Source organism: Lupinus angustifolius, chromosome LG05 (assembly GCF_001865875.1).
Source record: "Lupinus angustifolius cultivar Tanjil chromosome LG05, LupAngTanjil_v1.0, whole genome shotgun sequence".
NCBI lineage: Eukaryota > Viridiplantae > Streptophyta > Magnoliopsida > Fabales > Fabaceae > Lupinus > Lupinus angustifolius.
This window is the reverse complement of record NC_032013.1, coordinates 1645609-1664470: the sequence shown is the minus strand read 5'-3', so window position 1 is coordinate 1664470 and position 18862 is coordinate 1645609. Positions and strand designations below refer to the sequence as shown.

Here is an 18862-nt window from a genome sequence, read left to right as displayed (position 1 = left end):
TATAAACGTAATCACAAAAAATACGATGCAAAAATAACTCCTTATATTTATAATTTTATATAGAGAATATAGAGGTGAGATATTATCCAATACAATTTGAATTTTATTTATTGAGTTATTTAATAATCAAATATTTTTTTATAATCACACTTTCAACAAATAAATGCTTATACAAACGCATTTATAATTGTTAATATTCTACATATACACTCAAAAATCAATGTTAATATTGCACCAATATGAATGTGAAATATTATGTTTCAATACATGATTTATTGATATTATAAAATATATGTATATTATATTTGCATTATGAATAAACAAAGAAGCGACCGTGCAAGTGCACGGGTACACTGATAGTTTATCATAAAAACTTACACTAATATATGGCAAAATAGATAATCACATTCAAGACAAACACCCTATTTAAAATTCCAAGCATGATAATATCATGTCCAATTTCCATTGTGTTGTTAACTTTTTGACATGTTTGCAACTATATGTTTTATCTTCTTATCAATTGAAAGTAATATTTGTATAATTATGAATGATGCCATATCAAATAAGAATAAATGTAGAAATAATTTAAAGTACAACTTTAGCATTTTCATTTGAAATTATTTTTTCTAGAACATCTACTAAAAAGTAAAAACGTCAACATGAAGCTTGTGGATTCCAATGATAGCCACAACCTATGTTTAGTTGTTAACTTTTCAGCTTATGTATACTGTATACAACTATGCATTTTGTTTTCTCATTGTTCTTTAGGAAAGAAAGAAAAAAATAAGGTAATATTTTCATATTCATATCAAATTATGAAGGAAAAAAAAACAAATGCATTTAAAACACTGATTTAGCATTGATCCTTTGAAATTATCTGTTTAATGACATTAACTACAAATATTAATACACATATGCTCAAAGTAAAACAACTAGCTTTGCAATTGTTAGTATCTTGTTGTGGGTGAGACTCCACTTTCAACCTCCTACACCATAGGTTGCCATCTAACCACCTTATAACTCCTTTTTTTTTATGGTAAGGCTCAAACCCACAACCTCCTGTATTCCATTCCTTACGATCACCCTCTTTACTATCAGACCACTTCATGACTCCCTAATCATCAATCTTCTTAGTTTTAAAGAATGGCTTCCAAGAAATAAAATAATATGGATTTCAACCTTTGAAGAAAAGATAAATAGCTTTAAAATCCCTGTAACTACGACGAGAAGAAAGTTATAAAGGGATGTTGATTTAAGGAGGCTAAAGCATCGATTGTTCTAAAATCAATGTCACCAGCTAGAAACAGTTGCCAAATTCAGAAAAAATTGTCTCTTTGTCACATGTAACAATTTTGTAACTGTAATAGTATGAGAAGTTGCCTTTTTATCTAGGTCATTTTTTACTTTTTAAACACATTTTTTAAAATTATTGTCTAATATTTAAAATAGGCAACGATTCTCTTTCATCGTTAACACAGACAGTTAAAAACTGTTACCGATAAGAAGGTGAATATTGTTATCGTTCATCATTTAGTATGACTCTAAAGTCGTGGCTAATGTGCGACTTTAAAAACATGGTTATTGTTCATTTAAAAAGTTGTTATTCAAAACAAAATACAATTATGACAAAGACATGGAAATAAATCTTAAAAATTAACTATAAGTCTTGTGGAAATTTCAAGCTTCAATGACTAACCAACAACTTTCATATAGCCTCAACTGTTACCTTATGAAAACTATTCAGAAAAAAGTTTTTTGCTTTTCAGTCATAGGTCTAGTTTATAACTTAATACTATCATACTATCATAAATCAATTATGACTGGTTTGAGAGTTGGATTTTAGATAGGAATGAAGAGAAAAAGAAGACATGAAAGCCGTGAAATATACTTATGAGATAACTCTCAAACTTTCTCTTTCTCTTTTTCCCCCTTCAAGTTTATCTCTCAAACAAAGTCTTAGAGTGCTTTCAATTTTATAGAGGGATTGAAGGAAACCTCATGCATTTTTTCTCTTCTCTAAGGTTTGTATGAACCTATCCTTTCATTTTCTCATCTATTTTTAGGAAATAAATTAATATTTTTAAATTATGAACAACATATCAGATAAAAAAATAGAAATCAATTAAAAATTTAAAATATCATATGCTCTTTGATGGCAACAGATTTTCCTTCCAAATTTGGTTGAGGCTTAAACAGCTCAAAAATAAAATGGAGCAACGATAGTAAAATAATATCACAAAGAATTTTAATGTAGAAAAACTTCATTAAATTAGAATTATAATATTTGATTCTAGATAGTCTCTAACTAGGAACATTAGTTTCATGCTATGTCGAATATTAACTATCTCACTTACTCTCTATAATGTTCTTCTTAAGAAATGTTATTTTCAACTTTTTAGGTTGCACTTCATAGTATTCAATGTCAAAGTATAATTCTAAGACTTTGGAAAAGTCATCAAATTAATCATGGACCAGAGTTCAATAGTCTTGTACTCATATTCAATCGATCAAATACCAAAGTTTCTCACCATTTAGAAAAGATTCTCAACATTTACTTTCCCTATCCTTTTCTAGTAACCTTATATTGATACTAACTCGCCTAAGTTTCAATTCATTTATATAATTTCCCAACTCAAATTGAAATTACATTGACATTTACATGCAAACACCCTCATTAAACAACTAATCATCTTTTAAAATACTCAATAATATACAAATATTGTTCACACTTACAATTCAAACCATCCTTATTCTATGATCCACCCATAAACATAATAGCTTCCATGACAATCAAACTCAAACACAGGGTTACTTCAGTAATTTCGTAGTCAACCCCGTTCTAACATCAGTATATAAACCAAATCCACTGAGTCAAGAATCACATGACATTTCCATTCTCTTCTTATTTCTATTCCCAATCTACCCCTCTAGGTCTCACACACTATTCACACCTATTCTATCCTCTTCATAATAAACCCTAGTTCTCTTCGATTCGCTCCTAGATTTCTCCATTTTCACGCTTCATGCTCTAATCCATGAGTTTTCCAGTTACTTCCGGTGCCTCCGCCGCGATGGCGGCTTCCGGCCACCGTGGAATCACTTTGTCCAACACAATCCACTCCGAAGTCGCCTCGTGCTTGCCGTTGCCGTCGCTCCCGTTGTTCTGTGGCGCCTCCGATCAGGACCTCCGCCTCGGAGATTATAGGTCGATGATGCTGAACCGCGCTGAGGTGCTTGCTCAGTCGAGCAAGATCGCTGAGCTTCTCGAACGTACTGATGTGTCGTACCTGTAAGCATTACATTTCCTTCTCTCTTTTTTCGTTCGACATTTTTGAAATGCAAATTTAGTTCTGATTTCGCGGTGAACTTTGTTTTTATAATTATCTTTTGTGAAATTCAAATTTGGTTCAATGTGCTGAGGTTAGAAGAATTCGAATTCTCATGCGGTTTATTACTGTAGTTGTGTGTGATGAAATATGAGTTTTGGTGCTGTTAGATAATATATAAATTTCGCAACTTATGTAAGTGAATGTTTACTAGTTTGAGTATCTCTCATTTTTTAATTTTAAACTTTTTAATTTGAAATGATTTAGGTTTCCTGTTCATGCTCATCTTTTATGTTCAAGTCAAAAGCAGATTAATATTGGATTTATAAATGTGCATGTTGTTGTAATAGGTGCATAGGGTTTAAAGGCAGAGACTGTGAAACATGTTGACTTTTAAAAAATAATAATTGATGTTTTAATTTTCTTGACTTTTTAAAAAAAGAATTTATGTTTTAATTTTCGCCGAACTTAACGGAAAACGTTACCGTTTGGAAGAGATAACTGTTTTATGAAAAGCATTGTGCAATAACCGGCAAGGAATTTTATTCCATGTGTTGATTTACTATAAATGAACAAAACGACTCCATTCGTTGCCGTTTCCATGTTTCCAAAATTTTGTTGTTTTGTTGGAATTTGATGCGTTGTTAAAGGCATGAATATTGTTGTCGTTATCGTCATCGACATTATTCCTGTTCTTGTTAGTTTTATTGTTGAATTTAATGCAATTTTATATATGCTCTCACATATAGGAAATTAAGAGATGATGCCAATGGTGTTCCATATACCTATGTTGAGCCTTTAGAACTTCATGATGAAGTTCTCAGGTGCAATCCTGAAGCATTTGAATACAGCACCGCAGGTAAATAGAGTACTCGATTTCTGCCCTTAATAACACTTTTATATAGTTATTAAAAAATATCTTAGGCTTGCAGCTTCCCATTGGACTATAATGATCTGTCAGAAATTGAAGGTTTAGACTTTCACACAGTATAAAATTTGGCCAGGCTGAGATTTATCGTCAAGACAATTTGTCATACTTGAACAAAGTTTCATTCATGCTGATAACTTACTGTTAGTTATAACTTCAAAGATTTTTAGAGTGACTTGCTTGTCTAATACTTCAATGGTGCTCTGCTTATTGTTTGTTGTATTGTTAAGTTTCTCAGGTCCTATAAAGGAGCAGATCTCTGGTAGTGTGTTACCTGAAAAGACGCTCTCCGTACCTAGTTTTCCTCTCACAAGTCAAACTCAAAATGACTACAATGCATCCCCTAATTGCCAGCTCGATAACTTTTCTACCAATGTATGAATGTGTTTGTGGTATATGCTAGTGATGTTTATATTCTTTTGATTAGCTAATTTTAAAAAAATTTGGCAGGATATTGTTACATTGTCTTCTAAAAAATCAAAACTCAAGAAGAAAGGTGGCAATGGACCATCTATTGCTCCTGATGCTGCCGAGCTTCAAGGTTGGTATTGCTGGATTTTACTCTTTAACATTATTGACTCTGTGTGTGCATGCATTGCATGTATTCCCATTTTTACATGTGTAATCAACTGTTATTTATAATCATTTTAGATGCCCACATTGGAAGGTTTCGCGAGGTTTTGGAGGAATTATGCAGCAAAGCTGAATGTAACAATGATGATCGAGATGAAGAAGAGTGGTTGTCAGTGCCTCTTTCAGATCTTAGAATGCTTGTTAATGAAATAATGTCTATACGTGAGAAAAAACTTCTGCATTTGGTTCCAGTAGAACTCCTTGTTAGATTATTAAAAGTTCTTGATCATCAAATACATAGAGCAGAAGGCCTGTCAATTGAGGATCTTGATAATGTAAGTTCATTGTTCATTTATTTTATATTTCTGTTTGTGCTGAAATTTTTAAGCTTGTTTTGAATTGGTTGGCATTGAATAGGGGATCAGTTTTTGTTATAAAATTTATTAAATCTTACTTGTATTCCATACTGAAAATAAATTTACCAGTACCTAGGTCAAGTTTGGCAAGGTTGCGAGTTTAAGAGATGAGTCTTTATGTACACAAATTTAACATTGAAGCAACTATGCCTATAATAGCTATGAGAAAGCAAAGCCTGGTACAGGAGTTAGACCTATTCCTAAAGATTTCATATACAATAATAAGATTGCTCTCAAGAACATATTTTTCATCTACTCTTTTAAACTAGTTTGAAATACTGCACATTATCACCTGTAACTAAAAAATGTTAGGTTGTTAAAGTTGAGAAAACAAAGACAATTAGAAAGGACTAAGGAGGTAAGACATCTCCAGAGTGAAGACAGTAGACATGAAAATATTAACATCAGCATCAAGCACATCATTGCTAACAAATTATCCAATCCCTCTTAATACTGATGGGAATTTCCCTTAAGGAATTAGGGTCAACGAGAAGCCGTAGAAACTATTTTATCGTAACACTGATAAGGAGAACAAAGCATTCTGGAAATTGTGATCCATTTCACTCCAACCAAAATGCACCAAAGCTCAAAACCCAAAGGACTGCCCAATATGTTTTTGATCATTTGAGGCGAATGGATGAAATGGAAGATAGTCTGATTAAATTTTGGAACATAGGAGAAACCATTAAAAAACTTTCAGTAGATGGATTTATTGATAGAGCCCAATGACATTGTTTGATTCGGGTAGCTGGTTTAACTGTTGTTGTACACAGTTTTTTAATCATAGTTGTGTAGTGAATTCATTATTATTCTTATTCATTTTATTTTTTGGTAATGTTGGTGCTATAACTGTTATTGTTCTGTGTTTCAGTCAGATTCAGACCTAGTTTCATCTATTTTAGTTGCATTGGAGTCAATTCATGCTGCACTGGCGGTGATGGCTCATACCGAAATGCCAAAGCAACTTTATAATGAAGAGGTTTGTTATTTATGCTAGCTTCAAACAAGTATTGTTATCATCAACCACAATAAATTTATTAGTACCTTCCTTTGTGCAACACAAGTAAACAGTGAACACCTTCCTCAGCAGGACAAAACTGTTGTTATATATGCGTTAAAGTGTTGAAGTACCACATCTATTGAGTATGAGTCAATAACCAAATATAATGACTTGGCCAACCCTCTTCCCATGAGCTAACTTTTAGAATGCAGTTATGTTACTCTAATAATATGTATGAAATCAGTGCTTTGCCTTGCATGACATGTGTATGTTGTTGCCATCTTCCCATGAGCTAACTATTGGAGTGGAGTTAGGTTACTTTAATAATATGTATGAAATCAGTGCTTTGCCTAGTGTTGCACATCTGCTGTCCCACAATGAATGCCACTCCATGTGCCATAACCTTGTGATTGGTTGAAAAAAATATATTTAAGTTAAAATTTAATTTGTAAGTATTTTTCTGACCAATCATAGCTTATGGCACATGGGGTGACACTCAGTATGGGATAAAAGATGTGCACCCTTTAGCTAGCATGACATGTGTAGATTGTTGCCATCTTCCCGTGAGCTAACTTTTGGAGTGGAGTTAGGTTACTCTAATAGTATGTATGAAACCAGAGCTTCGCCTTGCATGACATGTGTAGACTGTTACTCCGTAATAATTATAATCTTTAATGTCTTACTCTTAATGTAATTTGTCCATTTCAGATCATTGAGCGAATTCTGGAGTTTTCCAAGCGCCAAATAATGGACGTGATGTGTGCATGTGATCCATCATTTCGAGCATTACATAGGCCGAGCGAAAACACTGCATTTGAAGGCTAGTCGCTATAGTCTTTGTGCAAAATATAGCAAATTTTTATATTTTACATAACAATTAGGAGGATGTCCTACCAGCAGTGCAAGACTTTTCTGTTAAAGTGTCTTTCTGGCTGTAATGTGTCAGTATTTAATGATACATTCTAAGTTCTTTAAGGAACACTGGGATTACAGAAGTCACAGAAAATATACAATAGGGTCCACTAGGTACTGATTTGAGGGGAGGGTGGTGTGAAAGAAGTTATTTCTTCCGTGTTTTCAAACTTCCAATCTTTGTATATTTTCCAGGTGATGATTATGAAGAAGTTGATGCTGAATTTGGTTCAGCAACCAAGAAACGGCGTACTAGCAAGACAATGAAGTTGAGGAAATCAACATCTAGCAGGTCTGATTATTATTTTTAGTTTTTACACTAAATATCCTTTGATTGAATTTATTATGTATCTGAAGTTAGGTTTGTTACTTTTCTTATTCACTTATTTTTGGTCATTGCATTATTAGGGCCTTTACTGCTGAGAATACCATTCTTCAGAAGTTGTGCACTGTTGTTGGACTGCTGAAGGATTTGTTGTTAATAGAGAGGTTATCTGATAGCTGCATCCTACAACTTGTAAAAACAAGCTTTACCACCTTCTTAGTTGAGAATATCCAGCTTTTGCAATTGAAGTCAATTGGTTTGCTCTGCGCGGTATTGAAATTTCTTTTTTTATCTTAAGAAGCCTTATGAAAGTTGGCTTTCATGCTTCTTTAGGCAGCTAATTTCTATACTTGTTTTTCACTGTGGTGGTACAGATATTCTATTTATACACACAGCATCGTACTTATGTGATAGATGAAATGCTTCAGCTTCTTTTGAAATTACCCAATTCAAAGCGAACTGTAAGAGCTTATCATCTGCGCGAGGAAGAGCAAAGACAGATCCAGATGGTTACTGCTTTGCTGATTCAGTTAATTCACTGTAGTGCCAACCTTCCTGATGCTTTAAGACAAGCATCGAGCGGTAATGCTGTATTAGAAGTCTCAGTTGATGGTAGTTATTCAACTAAATGCCATGAGGCATTAACAGATGCTTGCTGTCTGTTTTGGAGCCGTGTACTCCAGCGGTTTGCAAGTGTGAAGACTCATGATGCCTCTGAGCTGAAATCCATAATGGAGAATCTTGTCACGGATTTACTGACAACTCTGAATTTACCTGAATATCCTGCTTCAGTTCCTATTTTAGAGGTTGCTTTTGTGTGTGTATTAGTTTATTTAGTGCAGGCATATGCATTTCTGTTCATGTATTATTGTTTTGTTAACATCTATTTACTTCTGAGATTTGTTTCAGGTTCTATGTGTCTTACTACTTCAGAATGCTGGGCCTAAATCTAAGGATGTCTCTGCACGTTGCATGGCAATTGATATACTTGGTACAATTGCTGCAAGGTTGAAGCGCGATGCTTTGATTTGTAGCCAGGAAAAGTTCTGGATACTTCAGGATTTACATAGTCAGGATACTGCTACACAGCATTATCCAAAAGATACATGCTGTGTCTGTTTGGGTGGAAGGTTAGAAAATTTGTTCATGTGCCATGGCTGCCAGAGACTTTTTCATGCCAATTGCCTGGGCATTAAAGAGCATGAAGTTTCCAGCCGGAACTGGTACTGCCAGATATGCACTTGTAGTAAGCAACTGCTTGTATTAGGATCGTATTGCAATTCCCAATGCAAGGATGAAGTGGCAAAAGTTGATTCTGAGGTTTCTAAGCATGAAATTTTTCAACAGTTGCTTTTGAATTTCCTTCAAGATATCACCTCTCCTGATGACTTGCATGTTTTCATCTGCTGGTTTGTACTCATGACAAATCTTCTAAATGACATTTTAGTTATATTTATGCAAAGGTGATGCATGTGTATGGTGTGTAGGTTTTATCTCTGCCTTTGGTGCAAAGATGATCCAAATTGTCAGCAGAAGTCCAAGCACTACCTTGCTAGAATGAAATCAAGAATCATAGTTCGGGATTCTGCTATTGTCTCTTCTATGCTGACAAGGGATTCGATCAAGAAGATTACTTTAGCTTTGGGTCAAAACAGTTCATTTTGTCGAGGGTTTGATAAGATTCTTCACGTACTTCTGGTCAGTTGATTTCTACCTTTTGCTGATTTTCCAAATAAATTGTTGTTTACCATTTTATTTTTATGATTTGTCCAGGCAAGTTTGAGGGAGAACTCTCCAATTATTAGGGCTAAAGCTTTACGAGCAGTAAGTTGAATATATAATTACGTTTTTTTTTTGTTTTTAGTGAAAGTGGGACTCATATAATTGTTTCTCTGTACCAAACTAATATATTCCATCTTCCATTTAATATGATGATCAGGTCAGTATTATTGTAGAGGCAGATCCCGAGGTATTAGGTGATAAACGAGTGCAATCAGCAGTAGAAGGAAGGTTTTGTGACTCTGCGATATCTGTAAGAGAAGCAGCATTGGAACTTGTTGGTAGGCATATTGCTTCACATCCTGATGTGGGTTTTAAGGTATGTGTGAATAGATCTATTCTTAATACTAAACAATAATCTGGTTTTTTCCTTGTAAACTGGATAGTTCTTATGGAAACACCTATAGCTTGCATCACTTTTCTTTTCACTAAGTTTTGGTGGATGAAATGTTAAAACTATTTTCTCAACTGTCCTGTAGTATTTTGAGAAGATTGCAGAGAGAATCAAAGATACTGGACTAAGTGTTCGAAAGCGAGCTATAAAAATTATTCGAGATATGTGCAGTTCAAATGCGAACTTCTCTGGGTTTACCAGAGCTTGCACAGAGATAATTTCACGTGTTAGTGATGATGAATCAAGTATCCAGGTATTTTAAAGCTACTGCTTAAACCATTAAGACATGACTTGAAGTATTTTAACTACTTTGTAAATGGCTGTTAACAATTGTGCCACAAAGTGTAATATGAAATGTTCATCTTTTTGTATGTTAGCTTGCTTTAGATGTATAGTATATGCGCCATTCGTTTGCACTCTTTAAATGTAGGCCATGTAAGTTATTAGTCATTAGATGTAATTGTATACTTGTGCGTATTTGATGCTAAGCTCCGTTGTAGGTTCTTCCCCCTCTTTGGTCGTTAAGAGTGTCCTCTTATTTTACTTCTGTACAGGACCTTGTTTGCAAAACATTTTATGAATTTTGGTTTGAGGAACCTTCTGCTTCACAAGCTCGGGTCTTTGGAGATGGTAGTACCGTTCCACTCGAGGTAGCTAAGAAGACAGAGCAAATTGTTGAAATGCTGAGGAGAATGCCCAACAATCAACTTCTTGTAACTGTAATCAAGCGCAACTTATCACTGGATTTTTTGCCACAGTCTGCAAAAGCTGCTGGGCTCAACCCCGTGTCCCTTGCAACAGTACGTAAACGTTGTGAGTTGATGTGCAAATGCTTGCTGGAGAAAATATTGCAGGTATGCTAGTGTTTTGTACATCCAATTCTTATGCTTGTGACCTGGAGGTTATGAGTTCAAATTCTGGAAACAGTCTCTTTGCTTGTGAGAGTAACACTACACACATCTACCCTCCTCAGACCCCACTAGGTGGGAGCCTTGTGCACTGGGCTGCCCTTTATCCAATTTTTATACTTGGATGGATGATATTAAAATGACACTTGAGCTTTTGTTCATGATCAGGTTGAGGAAATGAGCAGTGGTGAAGTGGAAGTGCATGCCCTTCCATATGTTCTGGTCCTGCATGCATTTTGTCTTGTAGATCCAACTCTCTGTGCACCGGCTTCTAACCCGTCTCAATTTGTTGTTACCTTGCAGCCATATCTTAAGACTCAGGTTATCATTATCATCTCAAATTCCATATATTCCCTTAATCTAGTATTATATTATGAATTGTATATATATGGAATCAATGTTTCTCTTGTATTGCTTTAATCAGTGTCATTGTCGTTCATAGTGGATGCCAATTTTAAACTGCCCATCATTGTCTTGTGTTGCCTGTCATGGAGTGTGTTTCAAATTTTGACTGGGCAGTGGGACTGAGACATTACAACCCTTTCAAGCTAAGCATATACACTATTTTTTATACATCTTTTAATTGTTCTAAAAACTAAATAAAAAAGCTACTATATACTGCGGTGAAGTTTCACGGTTTTTGTCACTTTCACATTTCCTTTATAATTGTTTCTTTTTTAAAAGGCTTAATAATTGTTTTTTGTTATTTGTGTTTTTATCTATTTTATATATATATATTTATGCCTTAAAAAAGGGCGGCTCACTGCACGAGGCTCCCGCTTAGTGGGACCAGGGAGGGTAGATGTACGTTCCTTACTCCCGCAAGTGGAGAGACTGTTTCCAGGATTTGAACTCGTGACCTCATGGCCACTAAACAACAACCTTACCATTGAACCAAGCTCACCCTCTATATTTATTTATGCCTTATAAAAATATTTTGACACAAGCATTCCTTAAATTAAATAACACAAAGGAAAACAAAACCCCTAGGTGTTTCATTTATTGAGTGGTCTCTACCCCCTTTTCATGTCTGTCTTCATAATCTATTTGTGTTTTATAATTTAACATCCTTAGAGCGACCCAATGTACGAGATTCCCACTTAGTGGGATCTTGGGAGGATAGATATAAGAAGCCTTACCCTCACAAGCAAACAGGTTGTTTCTAGGCCATGAATGAATTTAGATTGTGCCCAATCTCTAGGGCTGGGGTGTTTATTTTGGACCAGACCCACTCGTGAGAGCAGTGTGTTGGGTTGGATTGGGTTTTGGAAAGATCTTTCTCCTTCAACTTGACCTGCGTGCTTGTGGGGTCGGTTGAAATACCAAAAAACTGCTGGTGAAGTCCACCCACATGGAATTTCGTTTACCAACTGAGCCACTACCATATGGTTAGAGGCAGTCCCTTTATTATAATTTTAAAGTATGACTGATTTCTATACTTTAAATATGTATCCTGTAAATATATTTATTTATTGAATTGCCTTTTGGGTCTGTATACAATTTTTACTGGCATCGATATAGGAAAAGGTACTATTGTGGCAAGGTGCTAGGCTGGGACGGTGCATATAGAACCCAACCCCGACTTTTGGGCTTATTGCCATATCCAGGACTTCCAAATAGTGGGTAACTGATGTATGCTAAAGAAAAATCTTATTAGGGCACTTGTTTCTGGCTTGTTATGATCTATTTATTGCCAGGTGTATAGTTACTAGTATGACGTTTCATTATGTTACTTTCATTTGTTTGCCTACAAGAAAAGCGCACCACATGTTATTCTTGCTTGTTTTCAGGTTGACAATCGCATGGTGGCACAGCTACTTGAGAGTATAATATTTATAATTGATGCTGTGGTTCCCTTGCTCCGGAAGTTGCCACCAAGTACTGTTGATGAGCTTGAACAAGATTTGAAACAGATGATTGTCCGGCGTTCTTTTTTGACAGTTGTCCATGCTTGTATCAAGTACCCTCGATTTCCCACCATTATTTCCCATGTTAGCCGTGTCTATTACTTATTTTCTGCTTCAACCTGAAATTGACTAGCTGATAAGTTCATGTGATGTGCATTTCTCTTTTTCCTACAAGCAGCCTCTCCGCTTGTAGGAGTAAGGCTGCGTATATCTACCCTCCCCAGATCCCACTGAGTGGGAGCCTCATGCACTAGGCCACCTTTTTTTTTGTTGCTTTTGTCTAGATTGCTGTATGTTCAACGGAGCTTATAAATGCAAATATTATTTAAATTTTTTGATACATCAAATGGGAATATGTGAATAATTTTATTATGCAATATGTAAATGTCTGTGCAAGAATATGTACTCTTTGAAGTTTGAACAGTAATTAGTAGACCAGAATATTTGGTGAAGCCCTTAACTAAATAGGTTTAGCTTTTTAGTTTGCAGCTATCAGGCTGTCACTTTGGCAGACTAGGATTAGTGGAAAATTGTTTCCCCCCTCATAAAACATATCAGCTTACCTGCCCGTCCACCTACTTTATTTTGGTCTTCTTACTTTTCTCCTTACAGGTGCCTCTGCTCTGTGAGTAAGATGGTAGGAAAAGGGGCTGCTGTTGTTGAGCATCTTATTCATGTCTTCTCCAAATGTTTGGACACTGAGGCCATTGATAACAAGCAGGTACAACTATCGCTAGAATCATGATAAATTTGTCCTTTATGTCGTATATTTGTTATCTGTGTTTTTGCTTACACTTCATGTCAATACCTTTCAGTTTATTACAAACTTATGATTGGACATACTTTATATAGAATGAATATCGTATATTTGTTATCTATTACTTTTTTCCCTTTTGGTGAATGGGTTGTTATTATTGGGTTTAGGTTGCCACTAACTTTTTGGACCTCTGTGTATGTGGCCTAATGTTAAATGAGGCCTTGATTGTTTGTTAATTGTATGGGCAGGGAACTGGCCTTTCAAATTTCTTTTAAATTTCCTGCTAGAAAAATATTTATTATTAGAGAGAAAAGATGGACAGTTTAACTAAAGGAAGCATAAGACATCCCTCAAGATAGAAGTGAAAAAAATGAAATAATCTGGAATACAATCATGAGTGGAGCACTAGGGAGATGCCATGAACACAATCTAATACGGACACAAAATAAAAATACCTCCTTTAAAAAGGATAGGTTATGGGAAAATCACTAGATGAGTCTATTAGTCCTGTTTCTACTTTCTTGATTGGATGAAATGTGGAAAGGATAAATTAAAGTCAGTACTGACTGATCTTCATTACTCTCCCTATCATTTGGGCTCCTTTTAAAGTGAATTTGGCATATCTTTCTATATCATAATAATATTTATAAAACCTATAATTATATATTTATAATATAAACACACACAACTACACAAGAAAACATCAAGACGTAATATGTTTGAAATATGGCTAGTTTGTTTCTAAAACATATTAATAAGGTATCTTACACGTGTCATGTGTTGAAGTTACTTTATATTTTACCCATTTGTTTCTGAGAGCATTGTATAAAGGTCTCAGTGTTGACACTAGCATCATGAGCATCTAATGTCCAATTTATGCAGGGCAGATATTCTCTCTTCGTGACAATCCTTCTTTTTTCGTTGTTCCATGTTTATGTTTTTCTTGTGTTTATTTGCATGGGGTAATGGCACATGACTTAAAATTCAAATGTTGCTTCACTTGTTGTAAGCAAATTCTTTGTCCATGATACTGAATGCTATTGGCGTTGTCTTAATTATATGTTAACAATAAATGGCTTTGATTTCTCCTAAATTGTTCTTTAAAATCCTTTTTCTAGTATGTATCTAGTATTATGCTAAGGATGCATGAAGTAGTTTGCATATCCTGAAACTGTTTTTTTTAGTGGACCATACATCTTTTAAGTGATAGCTTAATTGGTGTATGGACAGTTCATAGTATTTCTTATAGATATGGCTTGCCAGTTGAGAATTATGGTCTTTAGAGTGTAGATAAAATATTTAACTTGGACATTAAGATTATGATAAAATGTTTGTATCATGGTACGTATATGCTTTTGAACTTTATTAACTTGATGTTAAGGGTTGTTGTTTTTAATTTTATATAGCATATATAGTAAAAATTGACTATTTCCTGCTATCTACAGCAAGTTGGGCGATCTCTCTTCTGTCTCGGGCTGCTGATTCGTTATGGCAACTGTTTATTATCCAACTCCAGTAATAAACTTATTGATGTTAAAAGGAGTCTCAGCTTGTTTGTAAAGTATCTTTCTGTGGAGGATCTTGTTGTTAAGGTTAGATCGTTGCAGGTAAGAGCTACTGATCTTACCAGTCTTCCGTTGGTTTGATCTTCAAGTCTGTTGATGTTTGATTGTAACCCTTGTAGGCACTAGGGTTTGTTCTAATTGCTAGGCCTGAGTTTATGTTGGAGCACGATATTGGAAAGATACTGGAGGGCGCATTAACTTCTACTGCTGACTATCGCCTTAAGGTAATCGATTTTGTCTGGATTATAATGTAGTGCCTCTCTCTGGATGCTAAATCATTCTGTCAATCAGATTCAAGCATTGCAAAACATGTTCGAGTATCTTCTTGATGCTGAAAGCAAAATGGAAATAGATAAAGCTGATGATAATGTAGTTGATTACTCAGTTGGAGCTGGGCAGAGTGTACCTGTAGCTGCTGGTGCTGGGGATACAAACATTTGTGGGGGCATAGTTCAACTGTATTGGAATAATATTTTAGGCACATGTTTGGATTTCTATGAACAAGTTCGCCAATCAGCTCTGAAGGTCAGAGAACCTAGCTTCTATTTTGGATTAGTTTCAAAACTTGTATGCAAAATGATAAACAAGAAGTAAAATCTTGTCTCTTTAACTAAAAGCAGTTTGTAAACAGGAGTACTCTTCTTTTCATTTGCTTAGATGATTGTTATTTTTGTGCTTCCAAATCTTTTGGATAGATGGGGTGATGGAAAGATGATAAATTTGGTTGATGCTTTGCAAAAGATTTTAAAAGTGGATCTTACAGCCGTTATTTATTGGTCTCGTGAAACTAGATTGAATAATCTTGCCTTTCTGACTATAATTCTTGTAAACTTATTCATTCCAATAAAAATAGCCAATTTTTATTTTGCTCTTATTCAGATTAGAAGTTATGCTAATAATGCAGATTGTTGAAGTTGTGCTGCGCCAAGGTCTTGTTCATCCCATCACCTGTGTTCCATACCTCATAGCGCTTGAAACAGATCCTCTGGAGTCAAATGCGAAGTTGGCTCATCATCTTCTGATGAATATGAATGAGAAGTAATCTCCTATCCTATGTATAGTCTTTTAGTGATTTGAGTTCATGTCAACTTGGTTGTATTTGCTAAATAAAGCATTTTTCAGGTATCCGACATTTTTCGAAAGCCGCTTGGGTGATGGACTTCAAATGTCATTTATGTTCATGCAAACCATTTGTCGTGCTACTGAAAATGTTAACAAAAAAATCCAATCCAAAAACCTTGTTTCTGGAAAAGGGAAATCTGAGGCCAGTTCTCTCACTCAAGCAAGACTTGGGGTTTCCCGAATTTACAAGCTAATCCGAGGGAACAGGATATCAAGGAACAAGTTTATGTCCTCAATTGTGCGAAAATTTGATAATCCAAACTGGAACAGATCATTAATAGCTTTCTTGACGTAAGTACTCTGTTACCATTTTTTTTTTGTATTTGAAGTTCTCAAACTGACTTTTTACTATGTATCTTTTTACAGGTACTGCACAGAGGTCCTTGCATTGTTGCCGTTCACTTTACCTGATGAGCCACTTTATTTAATCTATGCCATCAATCGAATAGTTCAAGTGCGGGCAGGGCCACTGGAAGCGAACTTTAAAGCTTGGAGTTCTAGCTTGTTACGGAGCGAGGGTCAGAGTATGCATAATGAGAATGGGATGCCTCACCAGGGCCCAGATGAGACAAGTCTTACAACTGGTCTAGCGATGTCAATGGACTTGAATGGAACACTTCAGTTGAATCTAAATGCTCAATCCAACTTCAATGACATGAGATCAGTTGATTTAAATGGAACAATTTACCAGCAGCCAAATGATCCTTTATCTAATAACTGTAGCTCAGAAGCAAAGCTTCATGCTGCTGGTTTGACAGATTCATTTTCCATCTCGAAGGATGATCTGGAGAAAGTTCAGGTATTTCCAAACCTGCAGTGATTTTATCAATAATATTGGTTTGTTTGTGGGGAGCTATGTTGCATGGGTTCTTCAAAGAAGGTGTATGTGATACTCTTGGGTAGTCGTAGATACTCATTTGATGTAAATTGTTTCAGAATTGTGTCATTTTGGACTGCAAACATAGGACTTTTCCCATTCTTTATTCTTAGTTATATCATAATACTAAATATGAATCACATATTTAGTCTCTCATCTTCACATGTTATATAATTAGATACCCAAGTCCTCACATAATACTAAATATTTATCATTACCGTGCCTCTAATCTTACAATATAGCAGCATGTACCACATACCCATGTAAATTTTTTCTTAATTGAACATCTCAGAATACAAATATTTTCTGAGTGCTGCCTGAACAATGTAGAACATGCCATTTTGGATTACTCATGGTGTATTATTTTTGTAGCTAACAATCATTTTGTTCCTGGTGCTTATGCAGGCTGACTGTTTATCAGCATTTGCATTGCAGCTTCTTTTAAAGCTAAAGAGACACCTAAAAGTCGTGTATAGTCTCGATGATGCCCGATGTCAGGTAAAATTGTAATAAATCTCTGCCATCGCAAAGCTGTTGTTATATGCTGTGTGTATCCTTTTGCCTTGGATAGAATCAGATAGGAACCTAACTATCCATTCTCTCTGGGACTTGTTCCACTTTTATTCAGGCTTTTTCTCCAACTGAACTGCCAAAACCTGGAGAGGTTATCTCCAAACAGAATATTGCCTTCAATGTCGGTGAATTTCAATTCAGTTTGCCTACAACTCCACAAGAATTACTACAAAGATACCAGGTATTGTTGATGGACACTATATACTTTAATTCCATGCCCTTGTGAATTCCTTGCACCCGATAAGATTGTGTGCTTCTTTTTCATTTGTCGCACCAGGAATTTAAGAATGCATTGAAGGAAGACACTGTGGATTACTCACTTTACACTGCAAATATAAAACGGAAGCGACCTACGCCATCCAGACCTACATCGTCCAGAAAAACTCGCAGATCTGGATATATGGCAGTTGGAGACTATGACGATGGTGATTACGATGAAGATTGGGGTGGTAGTGCGCGCAAGTTAAATTTCAGTGGCGGGCGCAGGGGCAACCTTAGAAGCAGCAGTAGGCAATAGTGGGTTGATGTAAGTACATCATAGATAGACTAACTTGTACATCAATAGGGTAAAAATAATACAGAATAGGATGAGAGCCAACAGAATGTAGGACGGAATTGGAATATTCCTTGGCGTCTTAAAGGATTATCTTTTTTATGTCTTTTTTCCGTTTGTATTTTGGTTCATATTTTACATTCTTTTGTTGATGAAATTTCAACTTGGCTATCCAAATATCAGGTTTGATTGTTTTATTTTTGTCTCAGTTGTGTAAGTCGTAAAAATCGTGGGGAAATAGTGGGGATGAAGAATCATATGATTCAAGCGGTTGAATGAAATAGAAAAGTATTTTGAGTGTTGTATGTGATCGAAAAGTGTAATCTGAGCTGAAGAAAAATATTATCGCACAACTATTGGACTTGCAATGTTGAATGGAATTGAATGTTGGATTATGAATGTGTAGTGGATAAGCTGTGTTAAGATGAATGTATAAACTCAGATGGAAGACATTTTTTAATGTAAAACATTAGGATTATATATTTACCAGATTTCTTGTCTTTGTTGCTGCTGACTTTAAGTTTTCAAGCCAAAATTCATTATCGATAAACCAAAGATTATTGACATTTGTGCTGCTATAGTATATTTCTAAGAACGATTCAAATATTGAGTTGCACGTTTAATTACTTATTCCAAGTCTTTTTATATCCAGAATATGTCAGTTGCAAAATATGTTTTGATAGATTCCTTGGTTCTCTAAATCATAAGTTATCGACAGGTTTCCCCCCTAATTAGTACATTTCGTAGAGAAGCAAAAATTAGCATGTCATATCTATGAAACAGGTTTGTGTTATTGATCATGCTAATTGACCTTTTTTATAATGCCATATTGTATTTGTTGGCATAATTTATTTTTCCTTTACCTTATTCGTCTTCCTCAATAGGGTGAGCGTGAGACGGGTTAAACATGTCAATCACTCCTCCCTAAATATTGATCGAGACAATTT

General features: G+C 35.2%; 1 protein-coding gene across 2 annotated transcripts; it reads left to right on the top strand.

The window, feature by feature from the left end:
• LOC109347377 (nipped-B-like protein) lies at positions 2860-18232 on the top strand. 2 transcript variants are annotated; one of them, XM_019587193.1, is made up of 28 exons: positions 2860-3289; positions 4076-4185; positions 4493-4629; positions 4705-4795; positions 4906-5162; positions 6115-6222; positions 6952-7063; positions 7351-7447; positions 7564-7750; positions 7855-8286; positions 8390-8889; positions 8968-9178; positions 9254-9304; positions 9420-9578; positions 9739-9906; positions 10208-10507; positions 10730-10882; positions 12352-12521; positions 13081-13189; positions 14671-14832; positions 14910-15014; positions 15082-15315; positions 15695-15828; positions 15913-16203; positions 16279-16711; positions 17195-17287; positions 17418-17543; positions 17640-18232. In XM_019587193.1, exons 1-28 carry the CDS (start codon positions 3036-3038, stop codon positions 17877-17879), a joined length of 5424 nt encoding a protein of 1807 aa, XP_019442738.1. In that variant the 5' UTR covers positions 2860-3035; the 3' UTR covers positions 17880-18232. The 2 variants fall into 2 exon arrangements, with proteins under 2 accessions (XP_019442738.1, XP_019442739.1); XM_019587194.1 differs by lacking the exon at positions 6115-6222.

What these genes read in the sequence shown, in the direction of transcription:
- LOC109347377 (XM_019587193.1), top strand. Translation starts at nt 3,036, where the DNA reads ATGAGTTTTCCAGTTACTTCCGGTGCCTCCGCCGCGATGGCGGCTTCC. An exon ending in ATTTGAATACAGCACCGCAG is followed by an intron (nt 4,186 to 4,492) that starts GTAAATAGAGTA and finishes TAAGTTTCTCAG; the next exon opens with GTCCTATAAAGGAGCAGATC. An exon ending in CTGCTGACTATCGCCTTAAG is followed by an intron (nt 15,015 to 15,081) that starts GTAATCGATTTT and finishes TCTGTCAATCAG; the next exon opens with ATTCAAGCATTGCAAAACAT.